The sequence below is a fragment of the Artemia sp. Qi Xiang Cuo genome, chromosome 2, assembly GCF_049724085.1.
Source record: "Artemia sp. Qi Xiang Cuo chromosome 2, ASM4972408v1, whole genome shotgun sequence".
Classification (NCBI taxonomy): Eukaryota; Metazoa; Arthropoda; class Branchiopoda; order Anostraca; family Artemiidae; genus Artemia; species Artemia sp. Qi Xiang Cuo.
In genome coordinates this window covers 55,711,324-55,736,488 of record NC_142795.1, presented here as the reverse complement: position 1 = coordinate 55,736,488, position 25,165 = coordinate 55,711,324, and the positions used below count along the sequence as shown (strand labels likewise).

Below are 25,165 nucleotides of genomic sequence, written 5' to 3'. Positions count from 1 at the left end.
TATCCTCTTCATAAAAATGGGCATTACTCTAGTTGTCGTTTTCTAAAGCCAACTATTTAGTGATTGTCCTTTTCTGAAGAAAACATGCTAAACACACAAGCAGTACCATTAAATTATTTATTAAATTATATATACTATTTCCAAATATCATGGCCTCTTTTCTGAAAATACAGCCACCCCCCCCCCTGATGGTCCGGGATATAGCCCTAGGAATATATTTAAAAAAAAATGTCAAACCAATCAGAAGGAGGGGGGTAAGGTTGTTACGGAAAAAATAATATATATATCATCGGTACTAGTCAATTAGCTGATACACACGCAAGATAGATGCTAAAGGAAACTAGTCAAACGGGTATCAGTCAGTAGGGAATTGGATCACAAAGTGTGGTTTGTCATTGCGTTTACAATATTTAAACTATTGTTTTTTGGGGTTTAGGGGGGGGAGTACCTAGATTAGGTTACGTATTCAATATATGCTATGCTTTACCCACCCACCCCCTTAATATGCAAATATATAGCCCAAATGTGGTTCTAAATTTTATATTTTCATCATATTTTGTTTTATTTCATTAGCATTAACTAATTAAACTAGCTCCTTCTCCATATAATTTTAGTATGACTGTTAACGGAACAAGATTCAAAGTCAACTGATGAAATTGAAAGTTGGTGAGGTGACTAACTGACTATTGTCACTTGTCACTAAACAAATGATAATCTTATGCTCATGAGAGAGAATGTTATCTTAACTTACTATGCGAGTAAGCGAATTGGATATTTTCTCATCCTAATAACTGAGTGATTGTTTGATAAGATTAAATGACCGCGACGTGAATAAATTCCGATACCCATGTCAGTGTAATTAAAATAGGAACAGCAGATTTTTTCACTGGGGAAAAAATAGATTACTTAGAAAATGTGAAACTTCCTCATTATTCAAAAGCCTAATATAATTGTAAGATAAATTCAAAAACGTAACAAAAAAAGTGAAAATGCACCGAAGACGCAATTTTTCTTTTAAAAATGCACCGAATGAAGGATTTTCCAAAAAAAAAAACAATGCGCAACCGTCTATAAAAAACTCCCAAATAGCGCAAATGCGCCCCACCTGGCAACTCTGAAACCGACCACTACTGGGGTGGTAAGGACTGACCACTGTGTAAGTAGGGAGCGACTCGTTGTTATAGTAACCGAAATTCTTAAAAAGGAGTTTTGATGCACATTATACATCAGAGAATCGGCTCTTTTCGTTGCTCTTAGTATGTGAAATTCATTGAGTTTGAAGTCAGCCAAGGTAGTCAGTGACGAACCTAAGAAAATTTGCCTAATTCTCGACAAGAATAGAGAAAATCTTCCGAGAAGGGAATTGGTCTTGGAAATTATTTTATCAGATTTAAGAAGTATGAGTACCTTTCGCGAAGGTTTCAAGTACCCATCTACAAAAAAGTGAGTTTTTTTTCGAGAAGAGTAATGTCCAGAAATTTGAAAGTCTAGCCCCCCCCCCCTGTTAGCAGATGAGATTGCGCTATAACACAGGGGTGTTTTCTGCCATTTCGCCGTACAAAGTAACAATTTCAGCCTGAAGTAAGCTAAAATGCTACCGAGTGAAAATTCTGGTTTGGCTAATGAAATTAAAATATTCGGACAACTATTTATTGATCTTCACAGTTTCAGGGGTCATAAATTAGCGCGGCAGCGCATTCGTTATATTCATATAATGACTTTATTCATGTAACTGATTTGACTCATTTGATGCTTCATAAATTTGCATGTCCGATGGTGTGAAATTGCGCATCAGTTTTTATGTAGGAGGATCAGTGGATATTTGTGCAGGAAGTGGGGGGGGGAGGGTTGAAACCTCAAAAAGTGTATTTATGCCCAATTTTCCAAATTTAATGAGCCTTCAGATAAATATTGAAGGTGGGGTGGGGAAGGCTTGACTGTAATCTCTAATTTCGCTTCGCGAGGTTGTGCCCACTCTCAGACTTCACGTACACCAGGTGGCGCGATTGTCAAGCGTGGCGGAAACTTTGCTACGCGTGGCGGACTTGTGTGGCCCACGTAGGGTTCTGAGATGTAAATTAGGTGGTGGAATTTGGCTTTTAAACGCACCTTATCTCTGTCTCTTATCCCTGAGGATTATTTTTAGACTTAGCTTTAACATGGGCGCTGCGTTGTAGTAATTCCCCGTTGTGTAGTTGTAGTAGGAGGGGGTGCTGCTCCTTTGCTGGCGTCCATGGTAGCGTCAATAAGAAAATATTTTTGTTCGAAATAGATCTACTTGGAACTGCGAAAAAGATGAACTTAGAAGGCATGTTTGATATTCAGACACCCCCCCCCTGGAAAGGAATCGAATAAAGGAATCGAAACTATAAAAAAATGAAGTTTTTATTACAACATATGAAACGACAAAATTATTTGTTTGTGCTGATTCAAAATTTGCAACATACATTTATTTTAAAATTGTCAATCAAAATTCATTAGCCTATGAAAATTTGCGCAAACCCAGAAAGAAAAAAATGCGGTAAACTCACCCAAAAAGAGGTGAGATCCTGCTGAAAATTATGTGCTGAAATTTTTATGTATGAGAACCGTAAAGCCACTACGGTATCTACAAAACATGAATTTTCTTATTTTTCAAGAGAAGAACTTTCTCACGCTTTTTTTTCTCAGGGAGATTTTATTAAACTGTTCATCTTAGGTTATTCGAAGATATTTCATTCGAATTAAAACTTAAACACCTTTTGCGGTCTTTAAGTAACAAAAGAGAGTACTCCTATGTTAAACGGACGTTTGGTTAATGCCAATGAAGTAAAATAAAATAGGATGAATATATAATAGTTTAGAAACAAATTTGGGCTATATATTTGCACATTAGGTGGGGGGGGGGCAAAGCATAGCATATATTGTTACGTAACCTAACCGAACCTAGGTACCTCCCCCCCCCAAAACCCCAAAAAACAACAGTTTAATTATCGTATACGCAATGAAAACCACGCTATACATTGTATTACTCTATAGCGGTGTCTTGAATTATGCCGTCAAAAACGGGTTTTTCGTGACAGGTTTCCATTGCAGTATGTAAAAGAGTCCGTTTAACATAGGAGTACCCAAAAGAGACCATGCCTCAGGAAAATGCCGAATTCCAGAAATTTGGTCCGTAAAAATGTGATTTTGGCTGAAACGTTATGGAACGAAAATTCTGAGAGATATTGAAGAGATATAGATATAATTTCTTAGTCTCGGAGGCCAAACTGGCTTGCGAAAGACCACAAGTCCTTGAATATGCACGCAGTCTATAAAAATGAGTCGTTATTATAGACCGTTTCTCTAGTGATTCTAACGGCTATATAGTATCAAATAGCTGCACGCCATATGATAGGGTTAGACTAGTGGATTTTTCACCAGAAGAGGGCACCTAAGGCCCTAAAAAAGCATTGTTGGCCATATTTTCAAACTTTTTATGAGAAGTGCCTCACATGAATTGAATGAATATTCAGATGAATACAGATTTAGCATATAATTGTGTTTTTAAAAATATCTCATGTCAATAAGTAATGCGCTTTGGTTTCCCTTCATTAGCGACAATAAAAGTAGGTTCTTCTATTAAATGAACCATTATTATATGGACTGTTCATGCTGTTAGATCAAAATATGACCACGTGTCAATGTACGGCAATTTCTGGCTAAAAAAAGAATGGAAACAAATCGGGTGCTTCTTAGCATAGACTATTGGATTAGGGAAGTATTTTTCATAATGCCGCAAGAATGGAAGATTTTATTGATGCATAATTGCTTGGCGCAGTAGGCCTACATTTTTCTGTTCAAATATTTTAAAAGGCAATCGGTAACTAAAACACTTGCAGTGACCTATTAACTACATTTGTTCCATTCATCAATATTTTTGGTTAGGCGCAATAAAATTTCTGCCTCCAGAGCAGGTTTTAAAGAAGAGTAGCTCCCTCATATACGGAATAATTTTTGATCCTTTTGAGTTTTTATGTAGCTCTACTTTCATTCGAAAAAAAAAATTCTCGTTTAATAATCAGAAAAACGGTAAAATTATATGTTTGTATTTTAAATTTTGATTCAATGTTTAGAGTTGCTTTTAATAAGGAGTTTTTATTGCTCCCATTGGTTGTTTTTAGTGGATAGGATAGGACCCATAACTCCAAAGACTCTAGGGGCTGGGGGATTTTTACAGGTGCATTGAATATTTCGAATGTATTGAAGAAGCTGGTGAAATGTAGTGAATAGATGAATGGTAGAAGCAGGAGGAGTCATGGTGAAGTCGAGTTTTGGCGCTGCTTTTTTTCGTTCATTCTTTAATGTGTTCAACCTATTACTTTTCGTAATGATGTCATACGTATTTCGTGACTCTTGATTGAGATGCAAATTCTCGTCATCACGTATTGATAAATAACTTTCACTCACTGTTTTATAACCGAACACTGGATGTAACGGCCTTTCTTCTCTTCGCATTTTAAGTAGTAAGATTTAAATACTTAGCCAATTGATTAGCCGTTGACTCGTTTGCTAGCCATCTTCCTCGTCGATTAGTTTACAAGGAATAGAACAATACTTAATGGGTACAACTAGGCAAAGTATGTAAAATAAAGAATTGGTAGCCCATAGCACCATTTCCCGAAACTTTAGGAGGAGGATGTTTCTTTCAATATCTAGGGGGAGGAAGTTGTCGTTTCTTCAATTTTTCAATGCAAATGCCCCTTCCCTCCAAAAAATAGGCATTTTTCAATAAAAACACCCACTAAAGGTATTTTCAAAATACAGGGGGAGGGAAAATCTGGGGGACACAGCCCCCCCCCCATTGACGCCACTGTTGGTAGCAATTCTGGTATAAGCCTATGATTGAAAGATACTGATTTGTTCCCCATTCTTCAGCATGTTTCACTAACGCTGACATTTTGTAGATTTGTGTTTTTCGTTTAAATAAACAAAAATCTCATTTGATTTAAATGAGGGAATGACCTACAGTTGTGAAAATAAGACAAACAAATGATTCAGTAATGATTGAAGGGCTGGAGAGACGATTTTTTTATGCCAGTAATTGCCGTACATTATCAGCTTGGTCATATTTTGATTTAACAGCGCAATCTCATACAATAGGGGTTATATATATATATATATATATATATATATATATATATATATATATATATATATATATATATATAGAGAGAGAGAGAGAGAGAGAGAGAGAGAGAGAGAGAGAGAGAGAGAGAGAGAGAGAGAGAGAGAGACGAATAATCTAACTCGCGCCATTATCGCCTCTGAAACTGGCAAGATATTTAAATAATCTATCGCCCGTTTCAAACCGATTGTCAATCTCATAATTTTTTCTCATTAAGGTTTGGGTTTGAGTACTATTCATGCTATTCCATTGTTGTTTTACAGGGTAAAATGGCAAAAATCAACGCTCTGTTATCGTGTTATCACTTTAATTGCTCAAAAATGGCATTTGGATTAAGCCTGTTGAATTTCTGTTGGATTAAGCACTCTCCCGGTAATCTATGACTACTGATAGGATTTCCCCTGGAAAAAGAATGAAAGTCAGAAAAGATCCATGGCATTCTTCTCGGGAAAACCCCCCACAAAATTTGGTTTCATGTGCATTGTACGTTGAAACTTCTATTTTTGTAACTGTAAGAAATGTTAAAGTACATAGTATAAGTTCCTCTGAGATTGCACCTCTTTTTGTGGGTGTTGCCCCATTTTTCTAAAAACATGCATATTTTCTCATGCTAGTCGCTTTCTGGGGGTAAACATAAAATTAATCATTATTGCGCAGTCAAAATCAGCACAGACAGCACATCTTTCTGGTATATATTTTTAAATCGAAGTTTAGACTTTCTTCTTTTTTTGTTTTTTACTTTTTTTGAAAAGTTTCGTTTTTTACTTATAGTTGGCTGCAACAAAGTATTTGATCAAGGGCTATTTCAAGTGTGCGTGGGGCTTAGTTAAATCCTCGCCGCTTACGTCCACGTTAAGCTTTTTATTGCTACGCTACGAGGATGACAATTAAATAATTTTTTTTGAACTGAAGTAAGGAGTGACAATAAAGGTTAAAACGAACAAAAGTAATTTTGTATATGAGGGTGGTTGCCTCCTCCTGAACCTCCCGCCCTTGACAGGCTCATTGCCAGAAGAAAGATCACGGATGCTTGTTTATTTGTCTTTTGTTTCCACAAGGGCTGATCGCATCAAATCAATATTCCTAGAATATCCGAAGAGGGCTCATTTGAACGGAAATAAAAAGGTCTAGTTCCCTTTTCAAGTGACCAAAAATATTGGAGGGCAACTAGCCGCTCTTCCACGCCCCTTTTCCCCCGAAGTCGTTCGATCAAAATTTTATTAAAGCATTTTCTTCAGCATAATTGAAAGGCTCATTAACTATACGTTTGGGGATAATATGACACCCCACAGTCCCTGGAAAGAGGGCTGTAAGTTATGAAATTTGCCCATTGTTTACGCATAACAATTGTTATTGGGAAGGATATAGACATTTTTTTTTGGAGGGGGAGATTTTTCTGCTCGAGGATTTTCCGGGGGGGGGGGTCTGGGGGTAAACATTCCTGGGGAAATTATACACTTGCCAGAATTCCCACACGAAATTATTTTTATTTGTCTTACTTTCTCTTTGCCGACTCTATTTTCCATGTGGATATGTTCCGAGAGAATTGTTCAGGGGGGAATTTTCAGCGGGGTTGGATTTTCGGCATGACTTGAAAAACGATAAAAAATTTAGTCTTTTTTAAATGAAAATTTGCTAAGCAGAAGTTTTCAGGCGGAATCGTCTGCAAGAAATTTTCCGGGGGGGGATTTTGACCGAGGATGGAATTGTCCGGGGGAATTTTACATGGAAAAAACTTTTCATGGGGGAGGGAATTTTTCATGGAAGGGGAACCGGTTTTCCCGGCATTTTTTGAAAAAAGATCAGAAATTAAATAAAAAAAACATAATTTTTCAACTAAAAGTAAGGAGCAATATTAAAATATGAAGCGAATAGAAATTATTCTGTATACGAAGGGGGTTGTCACCCCTCCCTTCAATGCCTTGGTTTTTATGCTAAAGTTCGACATTTGTCCCAATTTTTTAAGAACGATTCCTGAAACACAAGGGCCGTTTAATTTGAATAAGAAGCTTTTTTAGCAGTACCGAAAAACTTCAGCATGAAGAGTCAGGGATTAAGGAAGTTGCCACCACCCTCATATAAGGAACAAATTTGGTTTGTTTTAAGATTTAATGCTGCTCCTTGCTTTCAGTTGAAAAAAACTTGTTTTTTTTATAATTTAATAGACTTTAAAATTGATCAAGAAAGAAAAAACGCAAGTAAAAAGCGACATTAAAACTTAAAACAAACAGAAATTATTGATATGTAAGGGGGCCTGTAAATTTTTACACCAAGATCATCACTCTTTACATCCTTATCTTCTTTGAAAGAACTTGTTTTACTTACTTGGTTTATGTTTTTTAGTTGAATATCCAAGGTTCTCTAAAATAAGCTTGAGGGGGGGGGGTGACCATCCCTTATTCCTCATGGTTTTAAAAAGAGAAATCTTAAAAAAAAATTTTATGGGGTGCCGGTGATCTGAAATTTCTGAAATGATTTTTTAAAATAATTTTCACGTTTTTGAAGGCGTCTTCGTCTGCAATATATTTTTCTTCGATGATGTCTCTCACTTCCAACCCCCCTCCCCCTTCAGACGCAGTTTTGCATAAAAGTGTCCAGTTTCATATTAGACTCAAAATATTTCTGCAAAAAGGAGAGCTGTCACCCTGCAGTACCCATACCGTGTACTTAATCAAAATATGTTTATACTAATGAGGGGAGACTTGGGGCAAATTGCCCCCCCCCCCTCTTATTTATATGAAGGATATTACTGGAAGTTAAGAAACTCGTTCCTAAAAATGCACTTTGAGGCTTCTGTCATCTACTTTTGTTAAGATTACCCTTTTCGGGTGTTTTCCCTCTTTTTTCTAAAACTATGCAAATCGTCTTATGCAAATGATTTTCGTTGCGCCTAAAGAATTTTATATTTTTTGGAATCACATAAAGAACAAATTTTTTTCGGCATATTCATTGAAATCTATTTCAAGGCTACTATTGGTATGGGTCAATCTTTACTTTCAGTTAGTTTCCATTAACTGTTTGAAACGTGTTGTGTTTTATGAAGCCTATTTTTCTGTTTATTTTTTTCTTATTTTAATTTATTTTTTATGTTGTTCTTTCTTTTTATTGTTTTTAATTGTTTAAATGATTCTTCTAATCGTTTTTTTATGCTGTTTTCTTATTTTTTTCTTTTGATTGTTTGTGGTCATGTCCTTGCGGTGCGTTTTATGTACAATATACATACACATGGAAAGCAACAGTAATTAGTTGTAGGACCATGCCTTCTCAACAACTCTAATTTTTCAAGTCAAGTACGGGCATTTTCCCTTTATATCTTGTATTTAAACTTGATTAGAGAAAAGATTCTCAATTATTTGAGGAGTAATTATAATGATTAAAAAGTTGAGATAGCTACCATGGATTGTTTTTTTTTTCTTTCAGGTATCGATGCGAGACTTCTTGCAGCATCAATGCTATCTTGAGATTGAGTCTGGAACTGATGCTATCGTATATGATCAAAGCACAGTATGTCCTGAACAAGTAGCCCCAGATAGTTTCCTTGACATACTTCTTGAAAAGCTTCAACCGCTTTTCAAAAGAGTGGCTCTATTGGAAGGTAATTTTGAAAGTGTGCCTCGTTGAATTTTTTCTCAACTCTAATATGGCTGTGCCTATGTGTTGGGTGGAAAGCTGTTATGTTTTGAGTAAAGTTTTTATTCTGAATTGATGCTTATCGAAGAGGAGAAAAGGTTTGGTTTTGACAATGCTTCTCTCCATTTCTAACCCCGGAAAACCGTTAGGAGACAAAAGCGTGACTGGAAGCTGGAACGTTAGCCAAAAAGACGTTAGTATGTAAAGATTTAAAAGGTTTTGAACCCCAATGGTCGATGGTAGAGAATATAGTTGCAAGTAGGACTGTCCGAGGATGGACATTACGAAAGAATAGTATTCCTCTGCAGAATTGGAGATTAGACTATATTTTGTTATCCTATTTTTTATTGGTTCCATGCTAAATGTTGTTTTATGTTATTTATTGTGAAGATGAGTTTGCCAGTAGTATCCGTCCCAGGTGTATCTTTTGAACTCCCTTGGAAAACACAATTTTTCTTTGACATGTTTATGATTGTTCCGTGTCAACGGTTGAACGGACCTGAGCTTCATTCTGTATGTTATTAAAAGCGATGCCAAAATCTTGGACTTTCGAAGTGACCCATTTATGAAATATGTATTTGCTTGTCCATGTATTTGACAGGAGATTTAGCTTGCCATGTGTTGAAACTTGTTCTAGGCTCTTGTTGTAAGGCTCTTGGTTTGTCTTTTCAAAATCTTAAATTCCGTTTTATTTATGCTAAGATTAGATACTTTTAAAAGTCAAACTAAAACACACTACCTCACGATTTGAACGAAAACTGCTTGCTACAAAGTAAGCAATTCTTACTTCAACTCTGTGGTTCACATGTGAAAAACGAGCATAACATAAATAGACCCCGGCGCCGCGCCGATGAGGGAAGACCGGCGGCAGTGGGGCAAAAACAGCATGCCGCGCCACGCTGCCGGTAAGATGTCGGTGGCGTGCCGCCGGCGTGATCAATGTTGGCCGCAAATATAAATGTTTTCATCAGTCTTTCTCAAATCATATCTTAAATTTACAACAGATTCGTGCCTATACATGAGTTCAAAAATTCACAAGTCGCTGGCTGGAAACAGGTCTTCTTCGTTATTCATCAAGAGAAGTAGAAATATGGTAGAAACGAAATTACTGTGGCGTTTCAGAACCCTTGCATAATACGAGTAGTTGAATTATCTATTAGTTATGTATTCTTAACATAAATAATTATCAAAATTCGTAGTTTTTTTCATCGAGCATTACTGCATATAAAATTTCAAATACCGTATCACAAAATTCGTCAGTTATCTGGGTACAAACTTTGAATATAACTTCGAACTTAGAAGCTTAGTTTTTTCATAATGCCCTTTGCCTATATCTGTTTTGTCAACTTTAAAACAGTTGAAATGGGCGACTTTGATATTGATTGTTCTTTTTGCTCTTTTGGATTCTCAAAAAGACTTCTTGTATTAAAAACTGGTTTTTGATTACAATATTAAAAAAATGCATTTTAAAGTTTTTTGGCTTCTTTATAGAATATATGTTATGTAGGCTAAGGCTGAACTGCTGCTTTTTTATTGCTTTTGTCTGCTCTTTTGGATATTATTCGTTTTTTTTCTTTTGGAGATTCAATCTAAATTATAAATTGATGAATACCTAATATCAGTCAAATTATAAACTGCATCTAAAAGGAGTAAATTTATCAAATTGAAAAATACATGATGAACACCACATGAGAACACTTCAATTACAATGAAACAAAAAACACTTAATGGTTTATTCGGTATGAAGAAAAATTAAATGCCAGCTTTTTTGGTAAAAATGAAAAGCTCATCCGTTCTAAATGTAATTAAATGAAATAATATGCAGACTGAAGTAGCTCCAGGAAGATGTTGAGATTTTCATCCTAGTTCGTCACTTTTAATCCAAGCAAAATGTTAGGACACTTAGTATAAGATAAGATAAGTTTTATTCTTCATTAAATACACATACAATATTAGATGTTATAAATCCCTCAAAGGCTCATTGGCCTGTACAAAGAGGGAAGACATAAATTCACAAGTATCAGTTATTGAGTGTAAGCTTTGATTTCCAAATGCTCACAAAAATTGCCAAATTTAAGCAAGTCGCAACAATCAGTCACCTGTGGTCAAAATACTCAAAGACTCCTCTTTGATCCCCATCCACGCTCAAAGCTTCTGCTATGGTCATGTCCATCGTAATCTCCAAAGAGTTTGTTTTTAAAATAGCTTTCAAGTGTAGTTAGGGCCACTTAGCCTTTTTTGCTTTTCTTCAAAGCTTTGAAAAAAGTGTCATATTATTCCAAATGTTACATTTGTTATATTTGTGCATATTTTTGGTAATCATTTGTGGGGTGATCGAATTTTTTAAACCACTGTAGATACGTAAGAACGTTGCAACATCTAGTGCCCTGAGGTCATAAGACTGTCAAAGACTCCTCCTTGAACCTCCCAAATTGAAAGCTTTTATTATGACCTGGCTTTTTAATGTGACTTGGGCACTGGACCAAGGGCGCCATTGTCACTCGAGCGTAACGTTAGGTAGGGATGTTGATATCGCTTTTGTCACACCAATTCCTTTTAGTGTGAATGTGCCTGGTACTTATGAATGAATGTTTTGAAAGTATACCCATTTCATCAATAAGAAAAAAACGGGTTGGACGCATTTGGACGACGCATTATCGTCCCTTTGGACGATAAAATCATGCAAGTGCTGTATCAAGTATAACTCACGAAAATCTTGTTAATTTTTGTCAACTTGTCAACTTTTTGACATCTCTGCTTTCAATAAAAAAAATCCAGTTACTCTCACTTAAATATAATAACTCCCTATCCCCCCTATGGATACCACCTTGATAAGACACCGTCTTTGCTTTAAAAAAAAAAAAAAAAAAAACTTAATGGCACCCATGCTTAAAAAAAATCGAGTTATTATCATTTAAATATGATAGCTCACCCCCCCCTCTGGATACCGCCTTGATAAAATGCCGTCTCTGGTTTAAATTAAAAAAACAACTTTTTGGGATCCCTGCTTTCAATAAAAAAATTTTGAGATATTATCATTTAAATGTAATACCCCCCCCCCCCTCTGGATACCACCTTGATAGGATACCGTCTCAGCTTTCATTAGAAAAATAAGTTACTTAATAATTAACTAGGTCACTATATGGTTCAAACAAACACGCAAAATAACGTTAAACAGCTTAGTGTTCCTTGAAAAAAATTGAGGGTATGAGTAAAGGGGTACAAAGACAACAATAAAAATGTCGAAATTATTCAGATATACCTCAAATTATTGGAAAACTGACTCATAGATTCGCCGTGGCATTCAATAAGATCCAAGTAATCTAATTAAAATGGAGCACACACAAAAGCCAAATTAGGCCAGTAGCCTATGAGAAATCGCAAAATATCCAAGACAATGAACAAGTCTTAATGGGGGGCCCTGGGTCTATCAAAATATTTCAATGGTTTCCCAGGGAATTGATATCCTTTTCTTCTGTCCCCACTTTAAATGAAAAAAATAATTATCCTTTTGGCAACCCTGCTTTCATTAAAAAAAAAATAAGGTATTATCACTTAAAATGATAGCCCTCTATCCCCCCCCCCCTATAGGCAAAAATTTAAATTTTATTGATGAGTCATATTTCTGGGGTAGTTTCGAACAATATAGTATTAAACAATCAGGGATACTAAAATTGAGCATTAAAAATTAAGAAATAGTCTTTAAAAACAGCAAAAACAAAATCTGCAAACTTACAATTCAGCTGTAGAAACAATCTGTCGGCTGTCAATTTCAGAATTCAACTGAAGGCTGAAGCTGTATAATAGTGAATTCGTTCTACAATTCTGTTCAACTTGAAAATAAAATTCTTGACTACGAACGATGTTAGAAATAGCGATTGGGAAACTACATTCAAAATTATTTAAACTCATTTCATAAAGACGATACTGTTTTTTGTCACCATGTGAAGAACTATGTATATTGCAATATTTGCAATTGCATATTGCATCTGTCTGGTTTTCACGCAAAGTAACAAAAGAGACGAAACTTAATGAACAAGAGAGTAGTGAAGAGTTATGGTATGCAAAGTAATATTTGGCAGGGAAACTCACTGGTGATAAATCGCTAGGCGTGGCACCGTGATTGCGTGATTTTTGGGGATTCGGGGAACCAAATTTGTTTTCGGGGTGACGCTTAGATTTTCGGGGAAATACCCGACAATTCGGGGATAGTGCAAGCCCTGCTTGATTTCTAATCAGAAAAATGGAAATACTAACCACACGAGAAGGAAAAGCTCCGACTTTGCGGTTGACGCAATAAAGAATTGCCGCAAATTAATTTAAAGTCGACCGAACGCTGCCGCCTCCTTCGGCGGTGTTGTGACACTTCGACGGAGGTCGACTTGCCCTTTCGTCGGCGGGGTTCGGTCGATCCGCCGGGGTCTAACTTCGGTACTAGATACCCTGCCATTAAAGTAATTCTAAGTAGGTACACTCCCCCCCTAAAGAATTGCCGCAAATTAATTTAATGTCGACCGAACGCTGCCGCCTCCTTCGGGGGCGTTGTGACACTTCGACGGAGGTCTACTTGCCCTTTCATCGGCGGCGTTCGGTCGATCCGCCGGGGTCTAACTTCGGTACTAGATACCCTGCCATTAAAGTAATTCTAAGTAGGTACACTCCCCCCCTAAAGAATTGCCGCAAAATTAATTTAAAATCGACCGAACGCCGCCGCCTCTGTCGGCGGTGGCGTTACGACACTTCGGCGGCGTTCGACCGGGCCTCTCGTCATCGGCGTTGGGTCGATCCGCCGGCGTGGCGCCGGGGTCTAAACATACATGTTTAAAATTAAAATTGAATATAATTAAACTTTGAAAGCGATGAAGGCCTGAAAATCGCCCAAACGAAGAAAATATCACTTTTTGATAGCAAAGGCATGTGAACAGGCCCAATTTCCGCTCAAGCGAAGGCAGGTGAACATTGGCGTAATTTCGTTAAAATCCCGGGGGGGGGGGCAAATTTGAAGCCAATTTGCCAAATCCATTGAAAATGACAGTGAAAAATCAAAAATGAGCCATATAGTACCATAAAAGCAAAGATACATTAAAGAAAACTGACCTCTATTTCTGGATGCTTGAATTATGCAGGCTTATCTTAGTTTTGACAAGATTTTTTAAGAAACTAGACTTGAGCTGGGGGTAAACTGGGTTCTAGGGGGCAAACTGGGGGCAGTTGCCCCCTGCGCTATAGCAAATTACGCCCCTGCCGGTGAAGCCGGATTTTCTCTAGGATGGCTCCGGACGGCTCCGGACGGCTCAATCCAGTTGCTTCGCTCTATACGATCCCTTCGATCTATACGCTCTCTACGATCTCCCTCATTTTAACGGCAAAGCCTCTTCATGTCGTTGAAATGAAGAGGCTTAGACCGTTTGTCCAGTCATTCTAAATTATGATGCCAATAAATGAATCTGCAAGTAATTTTTTTTGTAATTTCAGGAGGTTTTCTGGAATTTCATTCGCGATATCGTGATCTCTGTGAGGATAAAGCTAAGAAATGTCCGACCTTGACTTCGGTGTCTCAGCCTTGTCTGCCTGTTGGTAACATTGGTTTGACAAGAATTCTGCCATTTTTGTACCTGGGATCCCAACAAGATGCTCATGATAAACATCTTTGTCAGGTAAAATATTGCATCATCACAACTACTACTATTAACAAGAAATTGCAGTACCGAGCCGACTGAGGGCATCACAGCTAAGCACTTTTCTCCTCTGCCCCAATCTGTTTAATGTTTACTCCTTCCCATAAGTTTTTAACCTCCTGCTTTTCGTCTAGCCATTCCTGCTTTTCGTCTAGCCCCAGCATGACCTCGCGTCATTTTCTAGGCTTCCTGTATCTGAACTTTAGTTCGAAGACTTATCTTCCTATTCTTCTAAACTTTTTTCAACCGTAAAAAGAACCCTGCTCCGTGGCTATTCTACTTTTTACGTTATGCTAACAATGCTACCAAGGTAAGTGAAGCTTTTTGCTGTGTCGATTTTTTTGCCACCTAAAATCACCTCTTCATTTTCATTTATTCCTTTTTAAGCAACTTTGTGCTTTAATATGAATTTTCAGCCCTTTATTTGCAAACCCTGAACTCTCAAAACCTCCTAAAGTCAATATTTGACTAGTATTTTTGTTTAGGGCACTTCGCTGTCTTGCCTAGAGCAAAGTCGCCCAAAATGATCCTTACGGACGGAAGAAGGCACAACTCTGCTTAACTTCTGATTTCACACCGAACCAGCCTCTAACCTTACTTCCAACCTAAACCGCTGCAGTATCATCCTCATTCATAACCCTAATCACTTTGATGTACTTATCTGGTATACCATGCAAGGATGGGATCTTTACAAGACTTAATCTGTTGAATCAACTACCAAGTCAATAAAACTCACGACTAAAGGTATCTGAAGATGCAGAAAGTTCTCAATTTGTAGGCATCTTTAAGTTTGGAAATTCGATTGACGCATCCTCTCCCCTTGCTAAAACCCTACAGTTCTTGTCTTAAAACTTTATCCACCGCATCTCTTAGTCTAATTAGCATCGTCATGCTAATTGGCATGCTAATCATGCTAATTAGTATCGTTAGCATCTATAATCACTCCAATCACTTGTATCCCCTTTCTTATAAAGGGGTTTGAATAAATTATCCTGAAATCACTAGATACTTCCTATTCATCAAAAATAGAATAAACAATCGTTACTATAATCTTCGTAATCACCGTGTTAAAAAATGGAAAAATTCGATCCGTCAGTAGGCTACTTGAAGTCCTATGAACCATTTAGTACCGTCTCTAATTCTTCCTTAATAAATATATTTTTTTGCTTTATAACGGTTTAAAACATTCTCAAAATGCTCTGCTTATCTGTCTTTGATCCGTTCTTTATCGCTAATTGATGCCCTCATGCTTTTTTAACTGGGACAAGTCTGGGCTGACTACTTCCTTTCTATCTTTTTTAACCTACCAATAAAATATCTTACTACAATGCCGTCTGGCCATATCTTCCAGATTAACAATCATTTTATCCATAGCCTCCATTTCACATCTCGTTGTTTGCACTTGAATACTTTCTCTACTGATCTAATTTCCCTATTATTCTCGTAGGATCTATCACTCAGAAGCGCCTTATACAAAACTTGTCTCTCTTCTCCAAGCTTGAACTGTTGTCGCTGATATTATTAGCTAATTTTCTTACTTTCCTGACTTAGACATCTGTGTCACTTCTTTTCCTGAAAATTTTCAACTTTTATAAACTATTTTCCTGAAATTTTTCCATGCATCGTCTATATTTTCAAATTCTCAACTCTCTGGTTTCATATCCAACTATTCTTGAATTCACTTAAACGTTCATCTCAACTGTTAGGGAGGTTGCTAGACGCTTAAAATGACAAAATCAATAAGGGTATCTGTCTTTCCTTTTGTCATGTAGGTGTCATTTTTACTTATTGGCTATTTTATGACCAAATACCGTATTGGCTGTAACTGCATAATTGGTTATAACTAGATTATTGCACCTATAAAATGGAAGTAATTTATTACCGAGGCTATTTCCCCTCCACCTACGCCAAACTTTTGTAAATGTGGATGGCACCCCTAGAATATTTAAATAAAAAAATCTTAAAGGTTATTTTAACCCTAGTGGTTTAAAATAATTTAGAATAAAAAAAAAAGGAATCCGTCCTCCTATCATGTCAGTGTTATGCTAACTTATGGGCCATTTTATAAATAAAAACCGTATTGGTCATAACTACATGATTGGTTATAACCCGATTGTTGCACCTCTGGAATTGTTGCAGTTTATTAATATTGTTTTTTCCCCCTCTTTACACCAAGCCTTCATAAGCTTTGGTATAATGGATCCTCAGGGCCGTATCCAGGATTTTGTTCAGGGGAGGGGGGCTACCAAAAGAATTTTTGTTCCAGGGGAAGGGGTTGCCAACGAATATAGTTGGGGGAGGGACTTTGTGGTTATACCTGCCTCTTTATGACCAATTTGCTAGTCGGGGAATTTTTTTGAGTTTTCAGGAAAAATAGTCTTTTTACCTGTATTTACACGACCAGCTCACGAGTCAGGGAAATTCTTTGATGAGGGTCCATAACCTAGTATCCCTCCCTTTGGAAGCAGCCATGAATCCTATTTGTACCAGCTGTGGTGTTAAGGTTCTCTGATAAAAAAATATGCTGTTTCTACCTGGGATCTTGTCTATCTGTTCATGTATGTCAGATTCACTGCGATCAGTTGGTTCTACAAAGGCATATACTACTATGAGCTTCTGTTTTTTTTTTGTGTTTTTTTTTCAAAAGTGTGCAATTAGGTTTCGATTAAATTAACGGCTCCCATTTTAATGAATACTTAAAAACCTTCCAATCTTCTTCTTGTTCAATTATGTGGATATACCAATGAATGGTCTTCATTCAAATCCCATCCATGCAACACCCGGAATCCAACCTGAAGACGTTCAAAACGTCTGAATCTTAGTTCTATATCAAGGCTATTACCTGTGAATTGTTATTTATTAACCCGTACAAACGTTGAACGAAGATGAGGAGGCAACCATAATACAAATATAGCCAAGGAGAAGCTAAACAACCCAAAAAGCTTATCATAGTAAAGCTCAGAATAATTGCCCATTAAATAAAATCTAGTATGATATTATGTTGTTTATGAGGCTATAATTTCATTGAATGAATGTATTTTCCTCAGAACCGTGGCTGTTCGTAGCCATGGTTCTGATTATGCCAACTCGTGAAAAGTCCACTCCAACGCCACTTTGACGCCTCACAGGCAGGGTTTCTCTTCCTATGACAGGAACGGAGGACTGAAGACCCCCAACCAGCTGACGATACAGGAATAGCCTCAGTCTTTTACACCCGTCCTATCATCGCCGGCTCATTCTGCCGGTGCGAAATAATCAAAACGAAAGGATGTTTCGCACACTTTTGATTAGAAATGACTTTGAAAGTGATAAAGATTCTCCTAGTTGTCTAGTCGATCCACTGCTCCTACCTGAAGGGTTATATGTGTTTTTACTTCATCAGGGTTGTAGCTGTAGTAGCGATCTAGCAAAGAGCGATACAGCTTAGGGGAGACTGGTTACGACTGGGACCGAAATTTTTTTCAGTATGTCTAGGTATAAAACTACCTAGCATGTCTCCTACAATTCTTTAAAAAGATACCAAAGAATTTAGTTTGAACACTTAGCTCTTTTGGATTTTTCAGAGCAAAACACTGTTCTGCAAAAAGCTTAAAAATGTATTTCAAATCTACTCTGAGATATAAAAGTTGCAGATACGCCCTTTTGTTTTTAGAATGTTGACATCAGTCATTTGTTATTGCTCCAAATGGTTTCAAACCCGACCTTGACGCAGGGGTTTTGTCCCTTTGTTCCGCTTCTTTGAATACTAAATATTAAATTAATTACATTTTATTTGCCTCGAAATATATTCGAGTTTATGGCTTTAATAATTATAAAATTATAATTTATGCAATAAAATCACAATCTTAGCTAAATTAACAATTTTTTAATTAGATCAAACAATTTAAAAAACACGCACGTCAAAATCGGCCGAGGTGCTAGCAACTACCTGAAGGTAATAAATATTCCATAAAAAACAAAGTTAAAAGCGAAATATATTCCTCAAAGGTAATTAAAAGGCGTGCCAGGCCAAAGAACCGGAAATCGCCCGAGCGATTTGGCTAATGCTGGATAATATTCGAGGACCCTAAAATTAGCATTTTGTTTGTATTAGCCCTCTGGAAGTATTAATATAGGACTAGGTAACCCAAAATTTGCACCTTTTTTTTAATTTTCGTTACCTAGGACCAGTCTTTTCCATTTTCCTATTCCAGGACTAATCAATTCATTCTTTTCTTTCTTTGTTGACCAATTAATTTTTTTTCTCAGCTCTTGTGTCTTGCGGGTAATGTAGTATGGATTTTTGTTAACCTATAAGTTCTCTAACTCTTAACTACTTTATTCTAACTCTTAGCTTCAAAACCTGCCTGTCGAAAGGTACTCGAAAAAGCCAAGAAACTGATGGAGTTTGGTGTTGTTATGTTGGCTTCGAGTGGCTTTGTGGTGCGATGAGTTATTGGTATTATCATTTCTATTACCATGCCCTTAGATGGATAATGGGGGTTTCTCTTTGAAAAAATATGAAAAAAATGAGAAGCAATTTTCTCATTGAAATAATGCCACCAGTTTGAGTTAATCCAATAAAAATTTGATTTTTGGCAAAGCATGTATCTAATTGTATCTTCGGGTACATGTTTTTTCCTTCTCTTTGTTTACTTTTGTGCTGGCTAGAATAATTGTCTAGAATATGTATAGGCTATAGTTCTAAGTATGTGGAGGTTGTCTCATGTAATTGAATTTTGTTGGCAGTTGAAATACCTTGCCAAGTAAGGTAAAATTCTTGACAGGTAATCTTAATTTGTAGCTAAGTGGCTTCGCAAATGTTTTTAAGAAGTCATTTTAAATTTTGTAATTGTCAAAGGTAGGAGGGCCGGTGTTTTTGCATATATTTATGTGGGATGAATATGATATTTTAGACATCATTATAGCTTTGTCTAAACTTCAGTAGCTAATATTGGTTGCTAACGGTAAGTGTTTGAATTGAGTGCTCTTAGGATAAGGTTGGAAACATTATATTGCAGTAATTACATCTGCACATAATAATAATCTCTATTTAAAAAGCCAATTAAAGCCATATACAAAAAGACAAATACTAAAGAAAAATTACACTTCATTTGACATCCTTCCCATCAATACAAAATTTCCTACTGCCACAATATAACGGGGAGTCCTAGACCTCATTAACTCACAAAGCAGCCTATCTTTCCCCCTCCTGGATAATTAATCCCCTTAAATGAGAGATTTGCTTACACTGGAGGAGGAAATGGCCCAACCCATAATCATAATAATAACCAAAATAAAATTTGTAATAATTATTATGTTATATAGTTTTTAAATTGTTTTAAAAAACGAATGTTAATATTTCGCGTTCATCGCGCGCACGCTTATGAACTTAGAAGAATTTAACTTAAAAAAAAGGAAAGACAATTGGCACATTTTATTTTGGTTGCATATATGAATAAAAATCACAAGTAGTCTACGTCAACGTAAATAATAATAATAATAATAGTAATGAAAAAAAAACGATTCCAAGTGAATTTGACGAAGCCAAAACAGTTATTTCTAATATTTAAACAAGATGAGAGAAATTTCTTATGGTGATAGTGCTACAAAAGTTTTTAAGTTGCATCATTCGATACAGCTAAAAAAATCGAGTTCAGGGTTCTAAATTTTGCCAGAATTTGTGTTGTGCAAGGTGTGCGGTGATAGACCGTGACATTTGTTGAAAAAAAAACCTGTAACTTATTTCGTATCATCTTTTTATCTTTTCTGATAATAGAAATTACCAATTTATTAATCTTTTATCGTACTTCGATAATGTACTGGGTGAGCAATGCACTGTATCGACGATAAAATATTATTTGCTTTCTCCCAACGTCCTGCTACAGGGTGTCCCAATCGGGATCTAGAGCTTTTAGACAATTTTTTGGGGTGTATATTTTTTATATAAGCTAAATCGGGAATCCAAACATTTTTCTGGCTATTCCGTGTAGTTTTTTAAGACTCCTACAACTCTGCCTACGACTCTTCCTCTCTCTCTTACTCTGTCTCTCCCTCTCTCTCCCTTCCTTCCTTTGGCGTACTATTCGGCCATTTTGACAAAAAAACAAGAGAATGTCTGGCCGTAGTATATTCCTTGTTATAATTTCCATTTCTTCGTTTTCTATGCAGCCATCAGGTTAAATCTTCTATTTTTCTATTACAGGATCATTCTATTACATATCATATGAATGTTAGTACCAATTGTCCGAAGCCTGACTTCATCAGTGACGGACATTTTCTTCGACTTTCTGTACAAGATAGCTACGGCGAAAAATTATTGCCACACTTCAAAAAAGCTATTCAGTTTATTGGTAAGTTACTCATTAAGTTTTACTACTTCCCGTAATAGATTCCGAGGCGGTGATGCCCATGATGAATTCCTCTTTTGTAATGGCTAGTGCTCGGCGAATCTCAGTCATATATTTCTAATTTTTCTTGTAGGAGGTAGTGAACTTCCCAATTTTGACCCTTTTAATTTTCTCATTTTTGCCTGGTCTTGTTTTGTTTCTTTCCGCTAGGAAGGAAAATTGATATAAGTTGCGGGAACCTTGCAAATATTGAGAAGGTCATACTTTAGGACTCAGTTTTCAGGTTACGTTGCATCCCAAAAACAAAAATGAGGAAGCTTTTCGCATAAAACTTAAAGCCTGACCTCTGTGTCCTCTATCAACAAACCTAAAGCCCGTGATTCAATAATAACAATACAGGTAAATTAAATTGCAGTATATACGAGAGAATGGACAACAAATTGGTTGTTCTTGATAGTATCCCACCATGGATAATCCTTTCAACTTTAAATGTCTTAAATCTATCCAGAATCAAAAATCAAAATTTAAATTTGCCTTTTATGCCTATTCGTTACGGCAAAATAGTTCGATTTCAATTTCTCCAGCTTTCGAACAACAACACTGATATTTTGCAAACATACATTTTTTTTTTACCATTTGTGATTAATTTTTCTCCCAATCAAATAGGATTATGTACCTGAACAGAGCACTAGAACTGTTTTATAGTAATAAATGCATCATAGCAGATTTTCCCAAGAGCTTTTAGACCAGAACAACATTTTATGGTAACTTTAAACACTCTCCTGTCTCTACTTCAAGGAACAACTCAAGGTTCAAGGTTCTTTATTTTCATAGCAATGAATTAGACAAATTTATGCATTGTTCCGTTGGCGGGGAACAGAGCTCGTACACCAACTCCTTGTGGCATCATTTTCATCAATACGTTTGTTCGCTTCAAACTTCTGGACCACAAATCGCGAAGAAACAGCCCGACCACTCCCACTTAATTCTGAACCCAACGAATAGTTATTTAGTCTTATAGATGATATGGGACAAAACTTTGATCATAAAACCGTTGTTTCTAATAATCTCCTTAACGACAAACGCCATATTCTCTACTTTGAACTGTCACTTTGAGCTTAAATGAAACTCTAATATTGCAGTGTTTTTGTCAGATCTAAAGTACATCTCTCATCCATTTATCAACTACTGTAATAGTAACTAAATAAGGTTTCTTGTTTCTGTGTTAAGCTCCTTGTGTAAATGCACTTGTTAAAAAAAAGGTTGTCCTTAACGAAGATGTTAGAGAAACTGTATTCAGACATGATTGGGGCTTGTTAAGAAAAAAAAAAACATAACAAAAAACGCAGCTTAAAAAACTAAACAAAAAAGGGTTAAAGTACCCTAAGCTCAGTGTCTAGGGGAATAGCCACTAGATTTTCAGTCAGAATAGAACTGTCAATTTTCTTGCTATATGCTTTTCTGTTATCTAAATTTTTCCATTTGACCTCTCGCGGCCTGTAATGGCTTTTTAGTCGGCTGTAGCTGCTGCAATCAGTGACGAATACCGTAAGAAGTAGACCAACTTCAACATCTGGAGGTAGCTAGCGCAAGGTCCTTAGTAACCAATTTTACGAATTTGCATTAAAAATTTGTAGTAATTGGGCCCAACTGAAGTTTAAGTTGAACGAGTGAAATATAATGGTTCTGAATGGAATCTTTTGTATTAGCCAAGATCTAAAAGTCAGTATTTTGTTCCAGTTTTCAGCTATGCTGAAATGAATGATGTTAGTTGAAAGTTATGTTTATTTGCACGACTTAATTTGAATTATGTAACTAAATTATTTATTAATAATGGCTGCATTGTCATTATCTTTGGATGTACCCACAGGCAGCACATGGAGGGATATCGAGGATTTTTCAAGGGGGATGGAAAAAACCCAAAAACCTAAATTTGTATGTCTAAATTTTCAACTCCTCCTTAGCGGTTTGTATTTTCGACCAATTATGCCAGGGATTCTCCCTCAGAAAATTTTCCTTCCTTTGTTCATACACAATTTATATCTATTTGCGCTCAATTACCAAGGACAGTCAAAATGAAATCTGATTGTTTGAGTGAAAACTTACACGACCATCTCAGGAACAAAAAGAGGAATAAACACAGGGTTGAACACAGGAAAAAAATATGAGAAGACATAGAGGCACGAGAACGAAGGAGGGAAGTTCCACAGAAGCAAAAACAGTAATGGTCACTTGCCAAAACGCCAGAACGAACAATCCAATAAATTACTTATGAATGGGTTTATTCAATTGGAAATAAAAAGTTCTAGTGCCCTTTTATAGAGCTATCGTTTTCTACGCGTATTGTTTTTTCTACTAAAGTAGGGAAGGCAACATTTACAGCAACCATTAGAGAATTTGAAATCTGTAAGGTAGAATTCAATATCCAGCGGTTTGAAGTGAAAAGAAGGTGGTATAGTATCTTAATTTTACGCCACATAAAATTTAACTTTGATTGCCACAAATCTGTGTCTATATTATCCCAAGACATCTTGGTGAACCGATTCTCTACCCTTGTTCCGTCCGTTAGCGATACTAGAACTGAGCAACACAGTTCTAAATGTGAATTATCATTGATTATAGATTCTGGTGATACATGTACTATGAATCTTGTGGATTTTTGAAGATGTATTATTATGAAATTAAAATCCCAGGTACTACCAGAGCTGTGCAGTTACGAGTCAATCTTCTACTTTTGTAAAATGCCCATGCGAGATGGAAATGAAGCTTATAGCATTTGAAAAAGAGGAGCATTAGTCTTTAAATCTGTGTCAAGGTCTCTTCAGAGCAGAGTTTTTTCCCTGCTGGCCTAATTCTATGCCTAACTTCAGAAAATCTGGTACACGCTTACATGAACTAATTAATTTGAAGCAGCATTATGATAGTTAGTTGGCGTGCACATGCAGAGTATAGTTACTCTTTCTAGATCAACCGCAATAATTAAATCATCAGCACTACTTGCTTGCTCTGAAAGTTTTTGTGAACGGTAACTGCGAGACCACCCGACTATCGACCTTTTGTCGTCTCTGTAGGACGAATTTAAGTTTCATCGTCTGTCACTTCCACTAAACATACAGCCAAAACGAGTCAGAAATTATAATCCAGAATTCTTTCCAAGGTCCGTTAAGGTTATTCCTGACAGATGCTTTGTCAAAGGCAATCAACCCGGGAAAATGACTGCATCTTTATTTTCAAAGAAACTGACAAAAAATTTAACTTTTGCTTCTGATCCTTGGAGCTGACTTGTGAGTAGGACGAACTACTTTTGCTGGGACTTCTATGCTTTTTGGGCTCAGCAGTTGTGCTTGTGGTAGTCCTGTTTGGAGCTTTATCTGCACGATTGTTTTCTTTGGTGGTTTTGACAGTCTGTTCTCAGTGAGCCTTGCGGACGTCGTTTTCTGATTTTCCTCAGATCATCTATGAGCCTTGCTGAGCTTTCTGATTTTTCTCGGCTAAAACTTAATTAGGATCAAGCCCAATGATGGCTCTTCGACGCTTTAAAACTTTTCGTGTCTTCTTCTTAGCCTATTGCTTCTCGATACCCTTCCGTTGTTTGTGTCTGTACAGCACAGTCCAGGCAATTACGCGAGGTTTTCTGTTCAAGCCCGTATCAAACCCAACAATATCTCTTTGATGCATCACTGCCTGTAAAGCACAGTCCTGGTGATCTTGCAAGGATTTTATTCTTCAAGGCCATATCGAACCCAAAGATGGTTTTTTGATGCTTCACAATCTTTCGCGTCTTCTTCTTAGCATGTTCTTCCTTGTGCTTACTTTTATAAACAACACTTGCGAGGATTCATTGTTGCAGTGATAGCTGCAATCTCGCTGCAATTCTCTCAAGATTTTGGGCACTTTCACATTTGGAGTTGAGGAACTTCAGCACTTTTCCGTCGCTTTTAACCATTAATCTTCCCCTTTTTTTTTACCGCAGTTATTTCGGAACGAAGGTTAATTAGTTAGTATGTAACTACATATATTATTCTTTTCTTGGAAATATTAAATTCGAATTTGATTGATGAAGTGCCAATTCATCTTGGTCTTATTAACCGTCTTATCTGCCTCTTTTGCTAAAGTCCATCTTAATTTGTTTTTAGTCCTTTGTGTTTTGTTTAACTCTCTCATATTTTGTATCAATTGTTATTTTTTTTCCTTTTGCAAGTGGGTAAGAAATAAATTGTTTATTATGTAGCCATTAAATTGACGCTACTGGAATATTTGTATTTTTAAATTTGACTACTTATTCTTATTGTTAGAGATTATTGTTTGAATTAGTATTATTACAAACATCTTTTGCTGAAAATATAAAAAATAACTTAGCAAAAACCAATTTGGAAGTT

General features: G+C 36.4%; 2 protein-coding genes across 7 annotated transcripts in view; one reads left to right on the top strand and one right to left on the bottom strand.

Annotated features, from left to right (window-relative positions):
• The window catches only part of LOC148955395 (uncharacterized), a 284,254-nt gene that overhangs the window by 143,515 nt on the left and 115,574 nt on the right, over positions 1–25,165 (bottom strand). The gene's annotated exons all lie outside the window — the stretch shown is intronic.
• The window catches only part of LOC148955397 (dual specificity protein phosphatase 8-like), a 110,931-nt gene that overhangs the window by 42,801 nt on the left and 42,965 nt on the right, over positions 1–25,165 (top strand). For all 6 annotated transcript variants that reach the window (XM_089101962.1, XM_089101947.1, XM_089101948.1 and 3 more), the window contains exons 4-6: positions 8,570–8,744; positions 14,255–14,436; positions 20,642–20,789. In XM_089101962.1, coding sequence (XP_088958088.1) covers positions 8,570–8,744; positions 14,255–14,436; positions 20,642–20,789 — 505 coding nt within the window. The remainder of the gene's footprint in view (positions 1–8,569; positions 8,745–14,254; positions 14,437–20,641; positions 20,790–25,165) is intronic.